Source organism: Poeciliopsis prolifica, unplaced genomic scaffold (genome assembly GCF_027474105.1).
Source record: "Poeciliopsis prolifica strain line A6 unplaced genomic scaffold, Auburn_PproV2 SCAFFOLD009, whole genome shotgun sequence".
Lineage (NCBI taxonomy): Eukaryota > Metazoa > Chordata > Actinopteri > Cyprinodontiformes > Poeciliidae > Poeciliopsis > Poeciliopsis prolifica.
The window spans coordinates 2,214,159-2,236,353 of NW_026562384.1; the positions used below are offsets into that span (position 1 = coordinate 2,214,159).

At 40.7% G+C, this 22,195-nt stretch overlaps 3 protein-coding genes across 7 annotated transcripts; 1 reads left to right on the plus strand and 2 right to left on the minus strand.

Annotated features, from left to right (window-relative positions):
• Nucleotides 1–2,775: 2,775 nt before the first annotated feature.
• Nucleotides 2,776–19,033, minus strand: ids (iduronate 2-sulfatase). 3 transcript variants are annotated; one of them, XM_055034584.1, is made up of 13 exons: nucleotides 18,970–19,033; nucleotides 16,577–16,713; nucleotides 15,912–16,089; nucleotides 15,723–15,811; nucleotides 9,356–9,556; nucleotides 7,673–7,843; nucleotides 7,444–7,570; nucleotides 6,252–6,434; nucleotides 5,757–5,863; nucleotides 4,529–4,645; nucleotides 3,459–3,569; nucleotides 3,153–3,287; nucleotides 2,776–3,070 (listed from the first exon to the last, which is right to left on the minus strand). In XM_055034584.1, the coding sequence occupies exons 3-13, from the start codon at nucleotides 16,057–16,059 to the stop codon at nucleotides 2,990–2,992; spliced, it is 1,470 nt and encodes a 489-aa protein (XP_054890559.1). In that variant the 5' UTR covers nucleotides 16,060–16,089; nucleotides 16,577–16,713; nucleotides 18,970–19,033; the 3' UTR covers nucleotides 2,776–2,989. The 3 variants fall into 3 exon arrangements, with proteins under 3 accessions (XP_054890559.1, XP_054890558.1, XP_054890557.1); XM_055034583.1 differs by lacking the exon at nucleotides 18,970–19,033 and adding an exon at nucleotides 18,867–18,888; XM_055034582.1 differs by lacking the exon at nucleotides 18,970–19,033 and adding an exon at nucleotides 17,268–17,418.
• LOC129362825 (uncharacterized) lies at nucleotides 11,201–14,228 on the minus strand. 3 transcript variants are annotated; one of them, XM_055034581.1, is made up of 4 exons: nucleotides 14,012–14,228; nucleotides 13,150–13,714; nucleotides 12,942–13,058; nucleotides 11,201–11,867 (listed from the first exon to the last, which is right to left on the minus strand). In XM_055034581.1, the coding sequence occupies exons 1-4, from the start codon at nucleotides 14,081–14,083 to the stop codon at nucleotides 11,485–11,487; spliced, it is 1,137 nt and encodes a 378-aa protein (XP_054890556.1). In that variant the 5' UTR covers nucleotides 14,084–14,228; the 3' UTR covers nucleotides 11,201–11,484. The 3 variants fall into 3 exon arrangements, with proteins under 3 accessions (XP_054890556.1, XP_054890554.1, XP_054890555.1); XM_055034579.1 differs by having other exon boundaries at nucleotides 11,201–13,058; XM_055034580.1 differs by having other exon boundaries at nucleotides 11,201–13,058; nucleotides 13,150–13,710; nucleotides 14,012–14,101.
• On the plus strand, nucleotides 18,514–21,621 carry dcps (decapping enzyme, scavenger). Its single transcript, XM_055034585.1, has 6 exons — nucleotides 18,514–18,760; nucleotides 19,031–19,181; nucleotides 20,046–20,191; nucleotides 20,269–20,382; nucleotides 20,763–20,873; nucleotides 21,060–21,621. The coding sequence occupies exons 1-6, from the start codon at nucleotides 18,557–18,559 to the stop codon at nucleotides 21,324–21,326; spliced, it is 993 nt and encodes a 330-aa protein (XP_054890560.1). The 5' UTR covers nucleotides 18,514–18,556; the 3' UTR covers nucleotides 21,327–21,621.
• Nucleotides 21,622–22,195: the final 574 nt, after the last annotated feature.

Sequence of the window (22,195 nt, forward strand, 5' to 3'; positions counted from 1 at the left end):
TATGTCGCCACCCTTAACAGAAAGTCAGTGTGACCTGCCGAAGCCCACAGCATCACTGCAGTGATGTAATTACCAGAGTATAAAACATGATGACAGATGATGAGCAGGAGACGACGGAGCGGATCAGAGAGCGGGCATGATGGAGTGAAGAGGAGGAGGAGGAGGGAAGGTGGACGGAGGGATGGAGAGAGGACAGCAGGTGAGCGGTAATGTAATTGCAATTAGATCAATTCGATTGGGGTCAGAGGTCGGCGCTTGCGATGATAAATATTGATCCGATGGAAGCAGCGGAGCAGAAATACAAGCTGAGCAGAGCGGAGAGGAGCTGCAGCTGCACCGAGCACACCCACACACACATACACACACCCACACACACATACACACACACACACACCCACACACACATACACACACACACACCCATACACACACACACACACCCACCCACCCACACACACCCACCCACCCACCCACCCACACACATACACACACATACACACACACACACACACACACACACACACACATACACACACACACACCCACACCCACACACACACACACACACACACCGCTGTAACCTCATTAGCGATATTTATTGATGAAATTACATTTGATGGCATATTGGAAGTTGTTTTTTTTCAAACTAACTTTTCACCAGGTATTAAACTGGACATGCAGCTGAAGGACATTTTTAATTCCTAATGTTCTCAAACGCACCTTCACTCATAGAGCAATAACAGGATAATTAATAACAGGATAATTTAACAGAAGTCAAGTGTTAAAGAGAAGCTGCAAAGCTTTGTAGGAGTCATTTACTGGTAACTGAAATGATTAATTAGTTGTAGATTTTATGACTGTATCAACATTTTGTATTAATAATTTTTACCTGACGTATATTTGAATGATCTCTAGAGTTTGGACCCCAGCTAGCAGGGATCCTTACAATAAACAGTGTTCATCAAGCCCATGTTTCTGTCCTAAAAAATGTTTTTACTGCATGTAGACCTTCCTGCTCCAACTGCATCCCAAAGGAAGAAATAAAAACATTCGGACAGCAGGAAACGATGCCTGTTAGTTTGAAATTTCAAACCTCAGAACTACAGTTTTAAACGGACAAGATGAGCCAAAAGCCTGAGACACTCGGAGGCAAAAGGAATCTAAAAATCTAGAGAAAAAAGACAAACTGAAAATGGTATTTGGAAGTAGTGAAACTGGCAGGGAATAAATATAGTGCTGCCATGTTTTTTTTTTTTCTTCATCTTTAACACGTACTTCATTTCAGGCAAATGGTTCTGCCTCAGCGCCAGGAGATTTTAAAAAGGCGTGAGACGAGACTCACACCATCATTTCAGATGAAATTACAATGTTTTTAATAGTTGGTTATAAAAAGAAAAAAACTGCCAGTTCCAGGAACTGGGTTTTTTTTTCCCTTCCCAGAGTCTCTAACACAAACAAACATGTTTGAGGCGTTAAATAAGAAATCAAAATATAAAACCACACTAAAGTACTTCAGGGTTTTGGTTTTGGCCCGTCAGAACCCGACCTGTGATCCAGGATTCACTCGGATCCCGCTCAGTGAAGCCGGTGCTGCAGACAGTAAATCCTCTTCATTCATCATCAGACCCCAAATTAAAGCTGAAATTGCTTTTCTTCTAAATGGCCCCGGCGCAAAACCTGCAGCAGTAAAAACGCAGCTACACTCCGTTTCATTTGCATTGTGGTTTTACGGCGGTGGCTTTTCGCTCGGTTCATTCCAGGTCCTGAATTAAGTCTGAACCAAGTGTGGGGCTTTTTTTTTTCTCCTCTTTTTCTAAGGAGGGAGGGAAAACAGCCGTAAGAGAAAGTGAAAATGTCAAAGTGTGTGGCGACACTACAGGATGTGCAAGTCGCACTCGGCTGTTGTGGCAGAAAGCAAAAGACTTCATTTAAAAAGTTACCTGAGGAGATCTGGTTGCTACTGAAAGAAAAAAAAAACTGGATTTTTTTCCTGAGGGAAATTTCTTTAAATCTGGAATCTTTCATGAGGCAACAACGTCAAGACCCGTTTGTCACCGAAGTGCACTGGTTCCTGGTTCAACAGCTTAATAAGAGAAGTAACCAGAACCAGTCAACTAAAAACAATTGGTACTGGGAGTCTACTGGGTCACCATTACGTTCATCTCCGTCTTTCTCCATGATGTTGACCCAAAACCAAAGCTGTGTTTCCATTGACCACATAACTAAGCACATTTTAACACGGAGCTCCTGCCACATGTGAAGTTAATGGCAAGTATCCAATCCACTTCTGCTTTAATTGGTAATCCCACTACCTTTGTTTAGTTTTCCATTTTAATGGTCGTGGATAGAGAAGTCAATTTGCATGTGTCCCATAAAGTAGTTGATTGTTCAAGGCGGTTTGTGCAGCAGCTGTAAATACCCAGCAGTTTGTCACAAGATGAAACATGTCGGCATGTCAAGATGTCAGCATCCAGGGTGATGGAGGCAGAGGAAAGTGTTTAGCCGCTCAACCTTAGCCAGCTAAGAAAAGTGGTTGACATCAACTAACTCCCTTAGTCAGTTGCCTAGCAACCACCTGCTGAGAAACTGGCGCAGCAGCAGTTTTATGTTTTGGCATCATGCTTCAAAACTGCTTAAATAAAAATAAAAATAAAAACAATAATTGTGTGGCATAAAAAAAAAAACATGGCTAAATTAAAAAGGTCACACGGCCACTTTGGCAGTTTATCAGATTTTAAAAATACCCTGATCAATAAATCATATGAAACCTTTACATCGATGCATCCAGACCTGATTGAATCTTTATGAAAAAAGTGATTTTGTGGAATAATTACTTTGTGCTTTAACAACATCAACCAAACTAATAAAGTCCATCAAACTGAAAAATACTGCAAGACTTTACTATATTTTTATATATGCACAGTGTTTATTTCTTTCAGGCAGCCATATTCCCTTTGAGCTCGAGTCCATCTGTTGTGTTTAACGCTCGTCACACCGTCCCTGTGTTTGTCTTCAGTCCTGCTGTGAGGTAATGGAGCTGGAGCCTCATTCTTGTCCACAGACTCGTGTCCTGAAAAATAAGTAGAGTAAATAAGTACAATTCAGAGAAAAAAATAAAAAAAATGTTTGTTAGTGGAGCCATTAAAACATACAGGAGGAAGGCTGGCCAGCTTCATCAGCATACTGTGGTCCAGGTCGTCGTGGATGTGACCGTAGATGTTGTCGTCCTGCCTGGGGTCGGTTCCCAACATGTACAGCTCTCCTCCATGAACATCCGACGTGTTCTCCTGGATTGAGAGACGAATGAGCGATAAAGAAACATAAGCCACTTTTTGACACGGGATATGTCTGAGATGCACAAGATGGATGGCTCCATCGTGCTGAACTCCCCAGGCAGAACCGAACCCGTTTAGAAGAGAAGTCGAGATAGGAGAAAGACCTGGATGAGACACACCCACCTTGAAGGTTCTGGGATCAAAGCCAAGCCACAAGGTGAATCTGTAGTCCCAGTTCCTCATCGAGTAACCCATCACCTTGATGTCTTTGAGATCAGGGAGGTCAGAGTTGCTCTGAAAGAAGAATTTAGAGCAATGAAGTGTTTTGTTTCTTAATCTGAGGACATTTCTCTGCACAGTTGTTGCATCTGCAGCTCTGGAAAGAACTGAGGAGGCAGCCCAGGTCCAGAGAGGGTAAAGGTCAGGATCACAACTATACTGCCACTGTTGTGATAATTATTTATTTTGAACTAATCCCAATACATACATTTAAACACATACACACAGAAAAATGTTATGCAAACATTTTAGCAGATCCCACCACTTTACAGTATTTTTCTATTTCATACTTTATACTATTTTTCAATATACCCTCATATCAAAATACATGCGACAGTATATATCAACATAGAAAATAATTTTACACCATTTAGTGTAAAATAATTTCTCTCTATATATACATCTGTCTATATCTATTGATATACTAATAGTATATTTAACTGAATCAATAATGTCCCATATTTTAATGTTTCTGTATGTCCTTGATGTTCCATATAACCATTTAAATAATGCGTTGTACATTTTTTGGAATGCTTTTATAGTTTTACAACATTTAAGTTCTTAGCTAAATTGTTTCACAAAGTCACTCCAGAGGTGGATGTGCACATGGAACACGATTTCCTTAAATAATGGTGATTTACATCATTAAACTGCACACAGTAATGACATCTAATCATACTTTCAATGTCCTGATATTTACTGATGCTCTTATGAAACAAGCTATAGAAAAAATAAAATAACATTTCAGACAATACTGTTAGTTTTGTTTCCTCTGCATCATCATTAATGGAGATTTATCGAGACAAAAAAAACAGGAATTTTTTTACGATTAATTATGAGCAATACAATAACTGTCCACCTTTAATAAAAGGCTCAAGCTGATAACCAAGTTTTTTTTTATTTTTTTTTTAGATTAATTATAATTTCACCGCCACGGTGAAACTTTACGACTCGTTCTGTAAATGCCCTCCTACCTGCGGGGTGTCAGCGGGACGAGGGTACTGGCTGAAAGCCATGAGATCAGGGATCTTCCCTCGTTCCGTCTCGTTGAAAGTGTCGGCCAGGTTCCTTCCTGCGGCGCACAAATCCAACTGGAACGGGACAGGAAGGGAGTAAACACTCTGGCTGTAGCAATAACTGATTTTGCTGGACAATAAAAAGTCCCACTAATTATTGTGATAAACCATGATGTTTTTGAGTCTACTTTACAGTAATATCTTAATAACAGCATAATAAAGCTTCATCTCAAGGACCAATAAACTTTAATTTAGTGAATACTTTACACTGGACCTGTAAAATATTTTATGCAGATATATAAAAAAATTAAATGGAAATAAAAAACACACACAACCAAAGCCATGAATAAAATGTGGATGTTTGAACCACAACGGTGTGTTTTCCAGATTATCTGTCAGGACTTTATTTTCATTTATTAAAATTGTTCAATAGCTGGAAATAAAAGCCATTTTTCAGACCGATTCCCAAAATATCTGGAAAACATATTTTTACTCTCATGGTCTTAAAAGTGAGACAGTCCAAAACAATTCGGCCTAAATGCAAAACCTATCGCAACCGTTAGCATGAACCTAGCATGAAATTTCAAATTATCATGCTAATATTACTAGCGCAGGAAAAAGTAGAACTCAACTGTTTAAAAATAAATAAAAAACTGTTTTGAATCTACTAGGCGTTTTAAAATAACGTCATTTCTGCTTCATGGTATGAATTAATTGAGCTGTGATCAGGCAGGGTTGGGTTAAAGTAGCCTTTCTTTAGAAAGGAGACATCGTTTCCATAAAATTGACATTGCAATATTTCAAATCAGAACAAGGTTGGGGACTTTTTGAAAACAAACTATATTGCAGATGTTCCATGTCAGTAAGAACGCTGTACATCACTGGTTTTGGCACAGGAAAAGCCACCCGTTACCTTCAAAAAAAATTCAGAACATTTCCTTCTCTGTAACAAGAAATGTGTATTAATGACTCATTTATGCTCAACATTTAACTGCCTGCTATACGTGACTGATAAGTTACAATCCAGATGAACCTAAAATAATCTGTTGTGGAATATTTTGGCTTAAAATTGGCTCCATCTCCAATCTGAGCTATTAAATCTATAGTATGAAACCTCAAATCTAATACCTGGATACTCTGAGCTCATCTTGTGTTGGATGAATTTACTTATTTGAGTTTTTAATACCTTGAAAGAAACTTCAGGGCATTCCTTAATGGCTGGGAGGCCGGCCATGTAAGTAACTGTGGGAAAAATATCCACCAGCTCCGCCGTGTTCCGGATTACTCTGGCATCTGACAGCACAAAAAATAAAATTTAAGAAGTCATATAGTTGGAGTTTTAACCAACCACAGCCAGCAAAGACAGCGAAGGTACCCCAAAAACGTGTTTCACTTAATGTACTTACATTTCATCACTATTGCACCACTTTTACTTTGAGAAAAAGAAAACTATCCTTAGGCAAAATATGTAAGAGTATCCACGTCTAAATACGTTTCTTTCAAGCTCCCTGTGTACATTGAAGACTTCATTAAAAGTTTAATGGCTGCATTAGAAATGTTTTAACAAGCTTTATGAGAGCACTTAAAAACCCACAAGTTTTCTGTTTAAATATGCACTAAGGCTGTAGAAAGCAGAGACTTTTATGGCATTGAAAAGGTTTCGCCGGTAGAGGGTTCTTACTTGTGAAGTTGTACACAGACTTGTACTCTGGTTGGGTTAAAACGTCAATAAAGGGGAAAGTAGACTCTTCTGGGTAGCTGTCGAAGGCCGTGACCCCAGGGACAAACATGATGAGGGGAACGCGCGTCACCACGTCAAAATTGGAGTATTTCGCCCACTCGCCATGTTCGCCTAACGACCAACCTGTTTTAAGAAAGGGAGGGGGCTTAGGTGATCAAAAACACTTGATGTGGCAGAGATGAAGATAAAGCAACAGCACAAATAAAAGCATGGGATTACATTTGTACAAGTTTTTCCACCACTTAAATAATGTTCACATAATTTAGCTTTGACAGAAAATAAGACAACAGCTGTTAAAGATGGGAAGTAATGCAAACAAAAAGCTACAGTTTTATATGATTTCTGATGTCACAACACTGCCATCTGGTGGTCTAAAGGAACTAAAGCAAGTCATTCTTGAGTGGAACATCTTAAGTGTACAGGGAAGAAACGTTTTACTGACACCGCTTATGAAGATTTGCAGAAGATCTTAAAATAAATTTATTTCATTGTTGTAGCATATCCTCACAGAAAATCCAGCTTTATTTTAAATCTCCCATGACTTCCTGTTAAATAAATGCAACTAAAGCACATTCTGTTATTTATTACCTGTCAACAGTCTCTGGGGACTTTAAATAGTAAATCAATGAGCTTATTTTTACCTGAGGTTCAAACGCAACATGTCGACACCTTTAGGAGGCAATCGTTTCTCAATAGCGGAGAGCCCAGACCCTCTGGTCGAAGTGAAGGGCACCACAAGGTTCTGGTTTATACCATCCTAGTTCCAAAACTGAATCACATGAGTAAATTTCCTCTTCACCATGCCGTAAAGTTTGGCAAAGGCCTTTTAACAAGGTTTTCATTGTATGCAGGTGTGTTTGGAGGAGGATGGCATCTAAAACCTGTAGGATAGCAGATGTCCAGAAGACCCCTGATCTAAAGAGAAATATCCATAGTTCCCTTTCTTTGTCTGATCCAACCTTGTGAAAACTCACAGGTGAAGAATGGCTGCTGTAAAAGATTACTTTCACGGTTTCCACACACCTTCCTTCACTAAGGTGTACAAGTAAACCCAATACATCTGTATGAGAGAAACCATTTAAGCTCCAGATAATGAGAAAATAAAACATTTTTTTTATAAAAGTTTTCTAACCATGATCAGATGTGAAAACCACCATTGTGTTGTTGGTCAACCCGAGAGCATCCAGAGTGCTGAGAAGCCTCCCAACCTGAGCGTCCATGTAAGACACAGCGGCGTAGTAGTGCTGACGGATACGCAGCTGGAAGACATGGCAGAGCAACACTGTTGTATTTCCTCTTTAATGGAGGAGGAACATCATTAGAGGTTGAAAGGTTTTTTTGTTTTGTTTTGTTTTTTTTACCTGGAAGTCATTTGGAATTGGTCCGTATGGAAAGCTGACATTTAGTTTCTGAACGTCCTCCCTCTTCCTGACATCGGTCCAGGGGTTGTAGGCTACAGAGGGGAGGCGCTTGGGAACATCTGGGTCAGGGGCCAAAGTCATTTTATCTAAGGGGTAAAGGCTCAGGTACTCCTGTAACATCGAAGGGCATTCAAGAGTTAAATATGGATAAAACAACCACAAAGAGACAGTCTGTGTAAAGATAGGAATATCAACTACTTCCAATGTTTCCCATCAAATTCTTCGCTATTGCTAATCTAAAAATGAATACAACCAACACCTCTGAAAGGTTTTTGGAGACTTCTACATAAAACAAATGCTAAGGATTTTCAAGAATCAATGCTGTTAACTTCTGTCCAGTACCACTTGTTTTCTCGACGTTCCTTTTCTTTCCTCATTTGGACTCAGCAGTTATCCAAAAAGCTATTTTCCATGCTTCTCCTCTTTCTTTTTTTCCATAAGCCATTATTTCTTCCCATTTCCCCAACACCATTTACAAAGGCTTTGTGTCTGCTTTTGTCTAGGATTTGGGAGCATTTGTCCAAAACATACTTAAGCAAAACTGCCTCCTCTCACAGGACAATAACCTCCCCCCATGTCTCCCACTCAGCCGTACTTGTGCCAACAGCAGCAGGCTGCTCATTTAGGGGGACCGACTGAATTGTTTATAATGAATCCGATTCAGAGACTGAATCACTGTCCTTGTGCTGCGCTACACAAGACACGACCAGAGCGACGACTGCGGCCAGCAAAACGCAGCGAGATAGAAATATTGAGTATGATTGTCAACTTTATGAAGATTTAAAATGATCCTAGTTTATTAAAATTTTGATTTAATTGACTTGCAAAAAAAAAATTACATGAATGATAAATGCAGGCTGAGCTGATGCTGATCAGAACCACCTTTCACTTCAGTTACAGCTGAAAGACTCAAATTATCTTTAAATGTAGAGACTGAAATGCTTGATCATTTTTATGAAAACAACTCAAGTTCATCGATTCAGAGATGGAGCCAGGTCTGGACTTTGATTAGGCCACTTGGATGCATACATTTTTTCCACATGTAGTTCCAATCATTTTCTTATCCCTGATAAACTTTGACCCTGCTGAAGAAAAAGCATCCCCATAGCATAAAAAAATCCCAATACATAAAAATTTGTGGCTGCAAAGCAACAAGTATAAATAGGGATATGAAACATTGCATTACTAAACAAACCAAACTATCTGTAAGCTCTACTTTCACAGGCCAATTCAACACCAGATCACTTCCATTTTGATTTTAACTACACAGCTTTGCTGACTCAATGAGGATCAGACAGGACAAGTCAAATCTCCGATAAGAATCTGCATTCATCCAACATCTGACAATGCACAGCTAAAACGTTTAATTTGCCACAAACTGTCATTTTACACGATCCGTTGCATAAAACTAAATTCGCAAATGTTTCCATTTAGCATGTTAACACATCAGCCTCTCCCAGCTGCTCAACATGATCAAAATCAATAAGGGCAGCATGTGCGCATCAGAAGCTGCTCAATTAAAACCAATTCATCAGGAAGCTTGTGGACAGGTTGAGTCTGACTGATGAGGCATGTTTACATTGATGTTTTACAGAAGACGTGTGTAAATAAAAACTCATGTACCTGTGGGATCCTGAAAGGTATGTGCGGTTTGTGGAAGCCCACAGCCAGGAAGAAAGGCGCTCCGTCGCTGGCCCGGCTCTTCAGCAGCCTCACCGCTTCTTCTGTGCTCTCCAGGTCCGGCAGGGTTCCCCCAGGCTGCTCCGTCACGTTAACCGCGCACAGCAGGTTGGCGTGGAGCCGACCGTCCTCGCCTTTACACATCTAGAGGAGAGACAGTCAATCGCTTTCAGAGGTCATTTTGATCGTGTGTCCTCTTCCCGTCCACTCCAGGTCCAAGTCATTCAGTCACTGCCTGTCATGACTGACAAATTTTGCTGGGCGATAAATTGTGAAACAATAACATTTTGAGATCATTTTAAAGTAATGTCGATAATTTTGTAAAATGACAAGTTCATCTTCTCCAAGTCTAATAAACTACTTTCACATTGGAGTGAAAGATCTTTGAAATATTTAACAAGGTAATACAATAACAAATAGAAAAAAATTTGAAATTAGAAACTTCATAAAACCAAGGATAAATAAAATGCATTATGTAAACAAAGCTGCCCTTCAAGCAACAGAATGGAAATTATGGAGCTGAAGTTAATTAATTAATGCGACTAATTGATGACTTATTGTGACGGGCTTAGCTGGATAATATCTGGGTGTAAAGCAGTCGTACACTGTTCACCTGTTTGATACCCACATGTCATGACAACCATTTCAAAACACTTGTGCCTGCCTTTTAGTCTAGTTATTTTGCTCGTCTTATTTTAAACAACTCTCATAGAATTTACTTCTCAAAGCAAATATTTGCTTTTGCCAAAAGCAACGGAGCTACTCTTTCAGTTTTTAAATGTAAATGATGTGTTATGAACAGTGCAAGAGAAATATGATTTACAGCATTAGTGCAGGTACAAACATCCACTAGGCATACATTTTTGTTTTAAGCAGACAGCACCATTTTGTATCACAATAACACTTCATATTTTTTTACATTGTAGGTTAAAGCCATTCAAAGCACCTGTAGCAGACTCCAAGTTCCAGGAGTCTGCTACAGGTTCCTCACCATATGCGTGTTTTGAAATTACCACATTCAAGTCATCAGTACTGGAGTACCACAAGGTTGGGTAATTGTGTCCCCATCTAATCCAAATCCAATCTATTAACACTGAAGAGCCAAAAGTTTGAAAATGTGGTTAGATTGAAATAATAGTGAGGCTTAGTTTTGGGGTAATTGGATGGGGTATTACAACAATCTACTGCCACATGTTGACCCCAAGGACTATTGAGACAAACGTGGGAAATTCAGACTCCTGACTATGAGGAGCGGGGGAGGAAATGGGTTCAAAATGCTCTTGAGGCAGGTACACAATTATTCTTTGTCTGGACAAAATGTCTTCAGACTGAAGGCAAAATTTGTTGTGAAAACTGAGGATGAAATGAGGGGAAACGCAAATCTAGAAAAGAGGCAAACTGAACGACACCTGTGAGCTTTGAGAAAAGGAGGAAAGAAAACATGTGTGTTTAGTATTTACAGTCAAGAAAAATGTAAATACTAAATGCAAAAAATAAATCTGCATCTTCAGATGTCAGGCACCATCAGCGCTGAAATAGACTTACAGATTACAGTGTAGACGCTTTAGATTTGTTTTGGTAAACCAAGTTAACCTTTAGGTTTGTTTCGTCTTGTGCCTTTAGTAAACTACTGTGCAGAGCAATAGCCCTCACTGAGCTGCAGCCCTCGTCCTGCTTCAGCACTGACCGTCTCAGTCAACAGTAAGACGTTTCTTCAGTCGATCTTAAAATGTTGAGTTCGTCCAGGTTTGGGGAAACAAATACACAACACACATTGTATGACGGTGAATCATTTATTAAGCACAACTTTCCCAACAACTCAAAAACACTTTTACAAACATTCAGCTGCTTCTGTAGGTCAGTTTTCAGTTTTAGGTGAAACAGGTTTCATTGAGTTTTACTTTCACTGAGATCAAAAGTGAAACTGGGACTTTGAAGAGCCCAGTTTTGACCACTGGAGTTGATGGCCAGCAGTCTGCAAGCCTTTTCTGAATCATTTAGACAATATGGGAAGGGAGAAAAAACAATAAATAAAAGATACAAATGTTGGGAAGTCACAGAGAGGGCACAACCTATCTGCAATACCTCTGGAGGTAAATGGCTGTTCGTTTATGTCGTCTGTTAGAGGCCGGTGTAGGAGGAGGTGCGGCTGTAGGAGGAGGTGTGACTTTGGGAGGAGCTGACACTTTGGAGAGAGGAGGTGCAGCTTTGGGAAGAGGAGGTGCAGCTTTGGGAAGAGGAGCAACTTTGAGAAGAGGGGCAGCTGTAGAAAAAGGGGCAGCTGTTTGAAGAGTTGGGACTTTAAGAGGAGGTGCCGCTTTGTGAAGAGGCGCATCAAAAAGAGGAGGTGCTGCTTTGGGAAGAGCGGCATCAAGAAGAGGTGCAACATTAAGAGGTGCAACTGTTTGAAGAGGTGGGGCTTTCAGAGGAGGTGGCATTCTGGTAAGAGGTGCATCTAGAAGAGGAGGTGCAGCATTAGAAGGAGGCACCACTTTGGAAAGACCTACAACTGTATGAAGAGGTGTGGCTTTAGGAGGAGGTGCGGCTGCACTCGAAGGTGCAACTTTGGAAAGAGGTGCAATATTAGAAGGAGGTGCAGCTATGTGAAGTGGCGTGGCTCTAAGATGAGGTAGGGCTTTAAGAGGCGGTGCGGCTTTAAGCAGTGCAGCTGTAGAAGGAGGTGCTGCATTTGAAGGAGGTGCTGCATTTGGAGGAGGTGCAGCTAGATGAAGAATTGTGACTTTAGGAGGAGGTGCAGGTTTAGGAAGAAGAAGTGCAGTTGTAAAAGGAGGAACGACATTAAGAGGAGGTGCAGATGCATGAAGACGTGCCGCTTTAGGAGGTGTGGTCTTTGGGGGAGGTGCAGATTTAGAATGAGGTGCCACTTTGGGAAGAGGTGCTGCATTAACTATATGAAAGGGTGTGGATTTAAGAGGAGGCAGGGCTTCATGATGAGGCGCAGATTTAGGGTGAGGTACAAATTTGGGAAGAGGTGCAGCTGTAGAAGGAGGTGCTGCATTTGAGGGAGGTGCTGCATTTGAAGGAAGTTCAGCTATATGAAGAATTGTGACTTTAGGATGAAGCAATGCTGTAAAAGGAGGAGTGATTTTGGGAGGAGATGCAGCTTTATGAGGATAAGCAGATTTAAGATGAGGTGCTGCTTTGGGAAGAGGCGACACTGTAGGAGGAGGAGTGATTTTGAGAGGAGGTGCAGGTGTATGAGGATAAGCAGATTTAAGATGAGGTGCTGCTTTGGGAAGAGGCGACACTGTAGGAGGAGGAGTGATTTTGAGAGGAGGTGCAGCTTTAGAAGGAAGTGCTGGATTATGAGGATAAGCAGATTTAGGATGAGGTGCCGCTTTGGGAAGAGGTATAGCTATAGGGGGAGATGCTTCTTTGCGAAGCAATTCAAGTTCAGGTGGAGGTGTATCTTTGTGAAGAAGTGAAGATTTATGAAGTGGTGCAACTTTAGGAGGACGTGCAAATTTAAGAGGCAGTGAAGAAACTTTAAGGGTCTCTCTGAGATCACCTGAAGATTTAGATGGGAGTTGGTGGATAAGCAGGAACTGATTCTGTCTTTTTATCGCCTGGTCTACTTTGGCTGAAACTGAATGCTGTTTGCGTCTAGATACTTTTTGGTCTGGTTCTGTCAAAAGCAAAAACAGTCTGGTTAGTTCAGATGGATACATTTAGCCTGATGTTCTAGCTAAAGTTTGCTGATCGACTTTATAACTAACCCGCTTGTTTGATTTTCACTGGGATTCCAGACGCTCCATTTGCTAGGGCTGGAGGAAGAGGAGGCAGCGTCAATGACAGATATGGGCTCAGTGAAATGGAGGTGAGTTCCCTGGGAATGTGGGAGTCCATGGTGCTCAGTGAGTCCACAGACACAACCAAAGCGTTGGCGCTTGGCTTTCCGGTTCGGCCTTTAGTTTCAGTCCCCCCACAGGCCAGCGCCACCTGCTGACTCCCCAGAAGGAGCTTTATGTCCAAGAAGGGCTCATCCAGGGCTTTGTTGGGGCAGCTTATCCGCTTCCCATTTATAGGGGGAATGTGGCAGGTTTTCTTGACGCTCACTTGTCTCTGAGGGCATTCGGAGGACTTTGACTGGAAGGCCAGGACCTGAAGCGAGGGAGAGGGTTTCTGGCGGATGGAGCGGCCCAGTCTCCTCAGAACAGCGTTGTTCCTGGCCGTCACAGAGTCACATAGCTTCTCTATGCGCTCAAAGAGGGCAACAGTGTCGGCATACTGAACTTTCTCTATCGCCAGCATCCGGGAGTTGTAGCTGCAGTTGTCTGCTGTCTGCGAAACAAAGAGTTTTACCAAGCCAGCTCATGAAAATCACTTACAATTAATTTAAAATCATTCACAATACTATAAAATTGCTGAACTAGTTAAATGCAACTCTACATTCATGTATTTGCTGACAAAAAATATTTTAATTTGAAAAACCTCTTAAATTGTAAATTCTTGTAAACTAGGCAGTATTTACATTTCGTCTAAGATTTCATCAAATTACATCAGCCATCAAAATAATTTATATCTAAATAAAATATTCGTTAACAACAAAGTTTCAAATAGTGGTTATTGGTTACTTACATTACTGTGAATGCCAAGCCTCTCATTTCCATGACACTGCATGAAGGAGCTTGTTCTCTTGGGAGGAGCCATGAAGTTCGCAAAACCTTGACCAGATCGTCAATCGGGATAATTGCAGGGTGGCAAAAAGTGCAGTTTCTCTCAAAGGTTCACAGTTTCTGACTGAAAAGGAATTCTGCAGCCTGGGTTTTGGTTTGTGACACGTCGTCAGAATGTTATGCTGCTTGCAACATTCTGGTGATGCCATGGAGACGTGCAATTTAAATGTTCGCTCAGAGTTTTGGTCTCGCATGCCCTTTCATGACAAAAAAATGCCTGAATGGAACAAACAAAATCGTTTCATAAAGAATAATTGCAATACTAAATCCAGATGTTTGAACTTCTGGATGCAAAGTGCGGAAACACTTTGCATCTTAAATAGATAATATAGGTGCATCACAAGTATTGAGTCAGATAGACTCTCAGGATTTATTTAAATCAAATTACTCAAGAACTCCTGATATAAAGGAACTCCTTTATATCCAGTTTAACAACCTTTCACCTAATGGGAGCTGCAGTCAGTTTAGGGAAGATAAAGGACACAACAACACAACCTTGTGGTACACCTGTACAGATAATATGGATGTACAGAGGAAGTCAGAAGTCCACTGGAAGCTTCTGCAGGTAGGTGCAATCACACCTGCAGAAGCTTTCAGAGATTTGAGCAGACATTCAGAGATTTGTTTATAATGTCTGATTCTAGCTGGTCAAGTCAATGTTTTAGGATGGATGGTGAACTTTTTCAAGTTGGATGATTACAGACTAAATTAAAAAAACTCCACTGAGAAGGTCCTGAACATCACAGAAAACACTCATGGGCCGTTTCATCTGATGGTGATGTTTTTTTTTGTAAAAATGTACCACAGTCGTCTAGAATACGATTGCCTTTTCTTATACATAGCCATATAGTTCACATAGTCCATACCTCCAGGATAGAGTTATTCAATCTTTGGCAAGTGGCTTATCTCAGAGAACATGCTACTTTGATTTTGTTGATTTTAGAAGCTCAAAAATCAACAAAACAAAATTAAAAAGATGGAAGACAAACAACTCATACCAACAGTCAGTCAGTAATTGAGGACTGGTTATATTTCTTTAGAACCATGGTACTTTGGAGTTATGGAGTCAACCATAAAGTCCTCTGTTGGGCATAGTATGTAGAGACAAATGCGAAACCATGCGACAGAGATTAATGTGAATTGAAATGGAACAATGGTCCCAAACAGCAGAAAGTCTGACAGCATGGCTGAGTCTCAATTCCTCCACAATGATGATAAATATTGAGAGACACACAAAGGACCAGAACATCAACTTATACAAATTAAATCCACATGAAATTGGGTATATTTTGATTCCAATTTTGTCTCAAGGAAACCTACTAACACATGTTTAATTTCTAAATCACTTATTTGAATGTCTGAATCCCTTCATTAACCCTCATTATAACAAATATGAGAAATCACAGCTCAGTGGTCAGCAGTGCTTTCTTCTTCTACTGAGGATCAATTGAATTGATCCTTATTTATATGTTGTGCTAATCAATTTACCTTGTCATACAGACCACAGGTGACTCCTATCAAGTATTAGTCAGTGATAAGTTGTTCCTGATGAAGGACCAGCTATTAAACTACTATACAGGGGAATGACCACATTTCAAACATGCAATTCTTACCTTTTGCTTCTCAAATCTAAAGGAAAACGGGTGATATGCAGGAATAGACCAGCTGTAGGGGTAGTCATCAGTGTGGTTTGAAGAAATTCCTATGGACATATAAGCACAAAGAGTCAAACTTCTGATCCATCATTTCAAATTGTTTTTAGGGTTGTTTTTTTTCTTTCAGTGAAACATAGTAGTTCATACCTGGATGAAACACCTTTCCCACTGACATGGTGTAGTAGCCTTCAGATTTAAAGTGCTGTGGCAGGGTAGTGTAGTTCCCAGCGTGGACTCTCCAGTAGGAGTTGAAGTCGTAGAGTCTGGTCGTGTCCGGTCTGCGACTGGTCAACATGGACGTGCGACTGGGAGCGCACACGGCTTGCTGGAGAAAGAGAGAGGGAGGGAAAAAAATGGCTCTAAAACACAGTGAGGCCAAGCTGTCATGAATGAATGCCAGCAGTATAATTCACAATGAAAACAAAATGCATTTCATAATTTAATGACTCATAACCAAATTGAAACAATTACTCCTTCAGTTGCTGGTAAAAGGTTGTATATACCTACAATAATGTCAAACAACATTTATTTTCATCCCAAGAATCAAGGAAATTATACAAACACCCTTACATTTAGTATTAGTCGAAGTTTTAACAGAATTGGATATTTTTAGAGTTCTGCTTTTTAGAGAAAAAGTTAAATGCTGCTTGTAGCTTGCTATCAATTCTTATTTTTAAAAGCATGCAATTTTACCCTAATAAAGTGGGTGAAGTGGAAAGAAAAAGTGAACACGTCAAGTTTTTTTTCTATGTTTGAAAAAAAAAAAAAAGCAGGAAATTGTTTAAAATCTTTCTACAAAGTCCTGCTCTGACCTGGGCAAACGCATTGAGGAAGACTTGGCTTTTGGATGCCAGCTGGTCGATGTTGGGAGATTTTGCGACTGAGTCTCCATAACAACCCAGGGACGTCCTCAGGTCATCCGACACAATGAAGAGGACATTGCTCCTCTCTGAAAACAAGCACACCTTAAAGGTTTAACAAACACTTGATTGACACACACAGATTCATGGTGACGGGCCAGGAAGCTTTATAAAAAAATTTAATTAAATTTAAAAAGCAGAGCGTTTAGTTTGAAACAAACAGGTAATAGTCACTTTCACTTCTCCTAATGTCCAGATCATTTGTCATAAAGTCTGTTTCTCAAGTCTGGCCCTCCTGCCCTGCATGTTTTAGGCGTTTCCCTTCTGCCACACCTGGATTGAATCTGTGGCTGATTAACATGCTTCTGATGGTGGTGCAGTCACTTGAATCAGTTGTTCTGCAATAGAGTCACAGCTGAAACATGCAGAGCACTGCACCAAGTGAACACATAATAAGAGTTAACGTTAGCGAATGAGACTAAATGACATAATAATAAAAACAATACGTCTTGGTTAAAACACATTAAGTTACAACAAACAACGCCAACACCGTCACAGAAATTCCTGCCAAATGAAAGCGTCGTTCAGTAAAAGAGAACAAAGCTTATTTCAGAGTCACTTCCTCCTGGTGTGAGTTATCTACCTGCTGCGGCCGCGGCGAGTAGCAGCAGGAAAGGCCACATAAAAATTCCCAGGTTCATGTCTGCGCTGTTCAGAGGACTTCTTGTGCGACACCTTCACCATACTCCGACAAGTAGCGACACTAAAGTGAAGGCTGCTGCTTAAATAACTTCCTGTTAATGAGACGACAAGAGGCGCTGCGCGCTCATTGGTCCAATCAGCTTTCAGTGTTGGCACGTGCGAAGGCTTTCACTAGTTCAATTACCTGTCAATCACTTTATTGGGCAGCAGGTTGGCAGAAATAAAGAACGTTCCCGTTTGGCGTGTTTATTAGTTCACTACGGTAGTATTGTTAATTAATCCTTGTCTTTGTGGACTTCATTCATTTCAAAATTTTCAACAATTAAAATAATAAAAAGATGATTATTATCAACTAAATATCATAGGCTCACAGGAGGTCGTCGTGTGTTTTTGTTTTGCCGTCTTAACTGTTCTTTCATATTCAAACCCACTGGAATAACTATCTCATTATGACATTTTCACAGAGTTGCCTGTTTTGTTTCTGATTCCGTCTCACTCGACTTTTTAAAGGCAAAAACCACCTAAAGAGGTCTCACTCTGTGCAAAATATATGCAACGTCTACGTCACCCGGTCTGTGAATACAGAAAAGGTTGTGAGTAAGTTCTTAAGAGCGAAACTTTTATCTTCAGCTTATGTCCTTGTCCTTTTGTTTATGGGGTGACGCCACAATTATGATTATTGTACTGGTTCAAAATTAATTCTTGCAAAATTCTTATTTAAATAATCAATTTAAACAATGAAGACCATGCATTTCATTAATCAGCGAAATATTTAGTTGACAATTAAAACACAATTATTATTTAAATTATTTGCATTTATTTTTTCCTTTGTGTGATTTTACTTGCAATCTGGTGTGTGTTTTTTTTTTTTTTTACAAAAATGAAATATATATTTCCTTTATTATTGGGGGACTAACTGTTTTTCCAGAAATGTTTATTTAATTCGTTGTTTGCTTTGCCAATCTTTATTGAAAAGCTTAAATGTTCCTTGAAGTGCTGAAGAATTATTATTTTATTATTATTATTATTATTATTATTATTATTATTATTATTATTATTATTATTATTGGCAGGTGTTTTACTTAAATAACAAAGTAGATGCACACACTGAGTTTTCTGCATTTGCTTTGAAAATTTAGCTGAGGTTTTCTGTGCTGAGTGAGTCCTCCTTCAAGACTGAGACGATCTTTGATCGCAGCAGCAGCAGCGGCGGCGGCGGCAGTGGCAGCCATGGCGACCGTCGCGGCTAAACGTGAAATTTCCAGCGCGGAAAGTGAAGAGTTGCCTCGTGAAGCCAAGAGGGCGAAAGGCGACGACAAGAACGGAGAGGAGAGCGGAAGTGAACCCGGATGGGAAAACATTCTCTCTGCGTTCACAACGTCCAGCGTGCTGAGCGACTCTGCCCGGGAGAAAATCATGTTTCTCCACGGAAAGGTGTTTTCCTCTTTAACTTAACCGAACATCACTTTATTTTCATCAAATGAAACATGTTTATCTTGCGAAGTGTTCATCCATAAGTCGACTGGAAGTGTGAGTTTACCTCTGATATTTGTCGAAAGCTGTGTGGTGAAGGTGCGTTAGTCACTTCCGGTTTATCACTTCAAAATAATAGTCCTAAATTCTTAGGTCTCGCACTGATTTACCTGAAGGTGAGCTAAACGCATGGTGTCGCAGAAAAAGACGTGTTGAGCGTGTCCTCTTCAGATAGCTGGCGATGAGGCCGTGGTGGTCCTGGAGAAGACCCCCGTCAGAGAGGACTCCCTGGCCGAGCTCTTCAGGGACTCCAAGCTCCGGCTGGACATGAGGAACGACATCTACAGCTCCTACCGCCTCCAGGCGCCCCCTCACCTCAATGGTACATACAGGACAGCAGGCAAAAGCTTTCAGAAACACACAGTGGATTTGAATTGGGTCTAGATTTTTAGCTGCGCCATTCTTTTTTTTTTTTTTTTTAAGGGGCAGTACCGAGTTAAATAAACTTCTTTTGTTTATAATAATTTTCCCTTATCAAAAACATACCTGGAGTGTTGCTTTGATTCTTTCATGCATGTTAGAGAAATCATGTAATCTCCATGGCGACCAGGTGTTTTGGAGTCAGTTGTCCAAAACGCCTGGGTGGACCGAGCTCTGCCTTCGAGGACGAAGCTCCTTCTCAGAACTGCAGTTTCCACGTTTCTAAGCTTCTGGCTCACAGATCAGCCTTCCCCCCACGACTGCCCCACTCAGATCCTTCAGACTAGCCAGCAGCAATTAGCAAACACCTGGTGGAACTGAGCATCAGCTGAGCTTATTATAGGAGCTACTTCTCAGGGCAGTGCTGATGAAAACATTTTTAGACGTTAATAGAGGAGCCATGTTATGACGACTTCCTTAAGGCGGAGTGTCAGAAAAAGCAGGAGCTTCTTAAAGAGACAGAAGCTCAATTTTAAGGTGTCAAATTACGTAGTCATTACAAATTACAAATTTCTTTCAACTCATATTTGATGTATATTACTTTTTTATAACAACTGAAACTAACATAGTTATTTGATTGTTCTTCAAAATGGCACATACCATGAGAAATACTTAATACCGCCCCTTTAAATGGTAAAATATGCATCATTTTCTTTCAATTCACAATCATCCACAGCTTTCTGTTGATTTACTGCATGAAATCCTGACTGCACGCAAACATTTAGAGGTGAAGAACGCTTCTCCAGGGCTCTGCTTCGTCTCGTAGAGATCAAGACCACGGTGGTGTGTCCGGCCACAGAGAAGCACCTGAAGAAGTACAGGCGGCAGGAGAGTTTCCTGGTGGAAGAGACGGGAGACGACTACCGCTCCATCACTCTGCCCTACATTCAGGAGCAGAGTTTGAGCCTGCAGGTGAGGAAACTTCCCAAAACCCGCCGACTTTCTCGGTTGCAATTTCACAATCGTTTGCTTTCGTCCTCCTCGTCCAGTGGGTCTACAACATCCTGGAGAAGAAGGCCGAGGCGGACCGGGTGGTTTACGACGATCCGGACCCTGAGGTTGGCTTTGTCCTGCTTCCTGACCTAAAGTGGGACCAAAAACAGGTGAAAGGCCAGAACTTTCTTGGCAATTTTGCTATTTCACACACGCAAAAAAAATTTCTCAACAAATATCCAAACCAGGTCTGTGCAAAAGAAATCTAGTCTGTCATTTTCCGCCATGTATTCATGAGTGACAAAAACAGGTTTGTTGACAGAAGATTTGCTTCTAACCCAAACATTTTCATACACTTGAAATAAGACAAAACTAACTTACGAGTAACTTCTCAGCAACACATAAAATCTTGTTTTAATTCCTTCATATTGATGAGGAAATACTAGTAGCAGATTATTTAATTCATAACGTCACTGTGAAGGTAATTTGCTCCACTTTCAGTCACGCCTTCCTCTGTCAAGTCTCACTGGATCATTTTTCACTCTTTCAGGTGGACGACCTCTACCTGATTGCCATCGCTCGTCAGAAAGACATCAAGAGTCTTCGAGACTTGTCATCGGAGCACCTCCCACTGCTGCACAACATCTTGCACAAGGGAAAGGTAAGACCCCAGGCCTGGAGAAACATGAAACCGTTCAGCTTCTTAATAGATTGAAACAGATATTGTAACATAACTGGGTTTTAGAGGCTCAAATGTTCTTTGGCTCTGCTTAGTAGAGAAAAAAAAATGAAATCAAGAGCTTTGTAACAGTTTAAGACTCTAATGATGGTAATATCTGCGGTACAGGCGGCCATCTTGGAGCGCTACAACCTTCCGGCCAGCAAGCTGAGAATCTACCTGCACTACCAGCCCTCTTACTACCACCTCCACGTCCACTTCACCAAGCTGGGCCACGACGCGCCGGGCTCCGGCGTGGAGCGGGCCCACCTCCTGTCCGACGTCATCCAGAACCTGCAGTCTGACCCGCAGTTCTACAGAACCAGGACGCTGTGGTTCCCCCTGAGGGCGGACGACGGGCTGCTGGGCCGGTTCAAGGAGGCCGGGAGGCTCTAACTGAGACCACGCCCTCCAATTCAGATGGCTTTAAATAGTGACCCTCTTCTGATTCCTCTAGGGTTTGTTTTTTAAAGTTTTTAATAAATTTGACATCATTTGGCTGAATTAAAGTATTTTTCTACTGGATTTTCCCTTCAACTGTTAAGAAACCTCTCTAAGACCGAAGTGAATTTAGAAGCCAGTTTCCCTTTTGTTTTGCAGCAGACTGAGGCTTTTATAAGTTTGAAGTATTTTATTAGAATTTTTTTTTTTTTTTTATCTGAAATGAAATTAAACATAATAGAAAATCCTGTTTCTTTTGATTTTTTTTGATATTTATATGTTTTAAAGGAGCAATGTCATGCGTTTTTCTGCCACTATGTGCTACTGCTAAGCACAATCAATTGTGTTATAAAAAATTTGTCTCTGAAATATGGCTTAAAAGAAATTTAATGACTTTGGGCCTCTGTCTCTTTAAGAAGCTCCTGTTCTTCCTGAAACTCCACTGTACTTTAATTTCCTGAGGGAGTCTTCCCAAGGGATCAATAAGGTACAAGTCTAAGTCAGAAAGTCATCAAAACATGGCTCCCCCATTAACCCTTTAGAAATATTCTTTTACCAGCATTGCTCTGAGAAGTAGCTCCCATAATGAGCTCAGTGGATGTGCATTTGTTTGCCAATTGCTGCTGGCTAGTCTGAAGGAGCTGAGTGGAGTCTGTTCTGTGAGGTGGAAGCTCATAAGCATGAAAACTGCGACTCTGAGCAGGAGCTTCATCCTGGAAGGTGGAGCAAGGTCCAACTAGGCATTATTACACAACTGAATGGTTACCATGGTGATTAAAAAATCTCTCAACCATGCATGAAAGATTCAAAGCAATTCTCCAGGT

What these genes read in the sequence shown, in the direction of transcription:
- LOC129362825 (XM_055034579.1), bottom strand. Translation starts at nt 14,083, where the DNA reads ATGGCTCCTCCCAAGAGAACAAGCTCCTTCATGCAGTGTCATGGAAAT. An exon ending in GGCTTGGCATTCACAGTAAT is followed by an intron (nt 13,715 to 14,011) that starts GTAAGTAACCAA and finishes TTTGTTTCGCAG; the next exon opens with ACAGCAGACAACTGCAGCTA. An exon ending in AGTGAAAATCAAACAAGCGG is followed by an intron (nt 13,059 to 13,149) that starts GTTAGTTATAAA and finishes TGCTTTTGACAG; the next exon opens with AACCAGACCAAAAAGTATCT.
- ids (XM_055034582.1), bottom strand. Translation starts at nt 17,325, where the DNA reads ATGAACCTGGGAATTTTTATGTGGCCTTTCCTGCTGCTACTCGCCGCG. An exon ending in CAATTCCAAATGACTTCCAG is followed by an intron (nt 7,571 to 7,672) that starts GTAAAAAAAACA and finishes CATGTCTTCCAG; the next exon opens with CTGCGTATCCGTCAGCACTA. An exon ending in GGTTTTCACATCTGATCATG is followed by an intron (nt 6,435 to 7,443) that starts GTTAGAAAACTT and finishes TTCTTAAAACAG; the next exon opens with GTTGGTCGTTAGGCGAACAT.
- dcps (XM_055034585.1), top strand. Translation starts at nt 18,557, where the DNA reads ATGGCGACCGTCGCGGCTAAACGTGAAATTTCCAGCGCGGAAAGTGAA. An exon ending in GGCGCCCCCTCACCTCAATG is followed by an intron (nt 19,182 to 20,045) that starts GTACATACAGGA and finishes TTCGTCTCGTAG; the next exon opens with AGATCAAGACCACGGTGGTG. An exon ending in AGCAGAGTTTGAGCCTGCAG is followed by an intron (nt 20,192 to 20,268) that starts GTGAGGAAACTT and finishes CTCCTCGTCCAG; the next exon opens with TGGGTCTACAACATCCTGGA.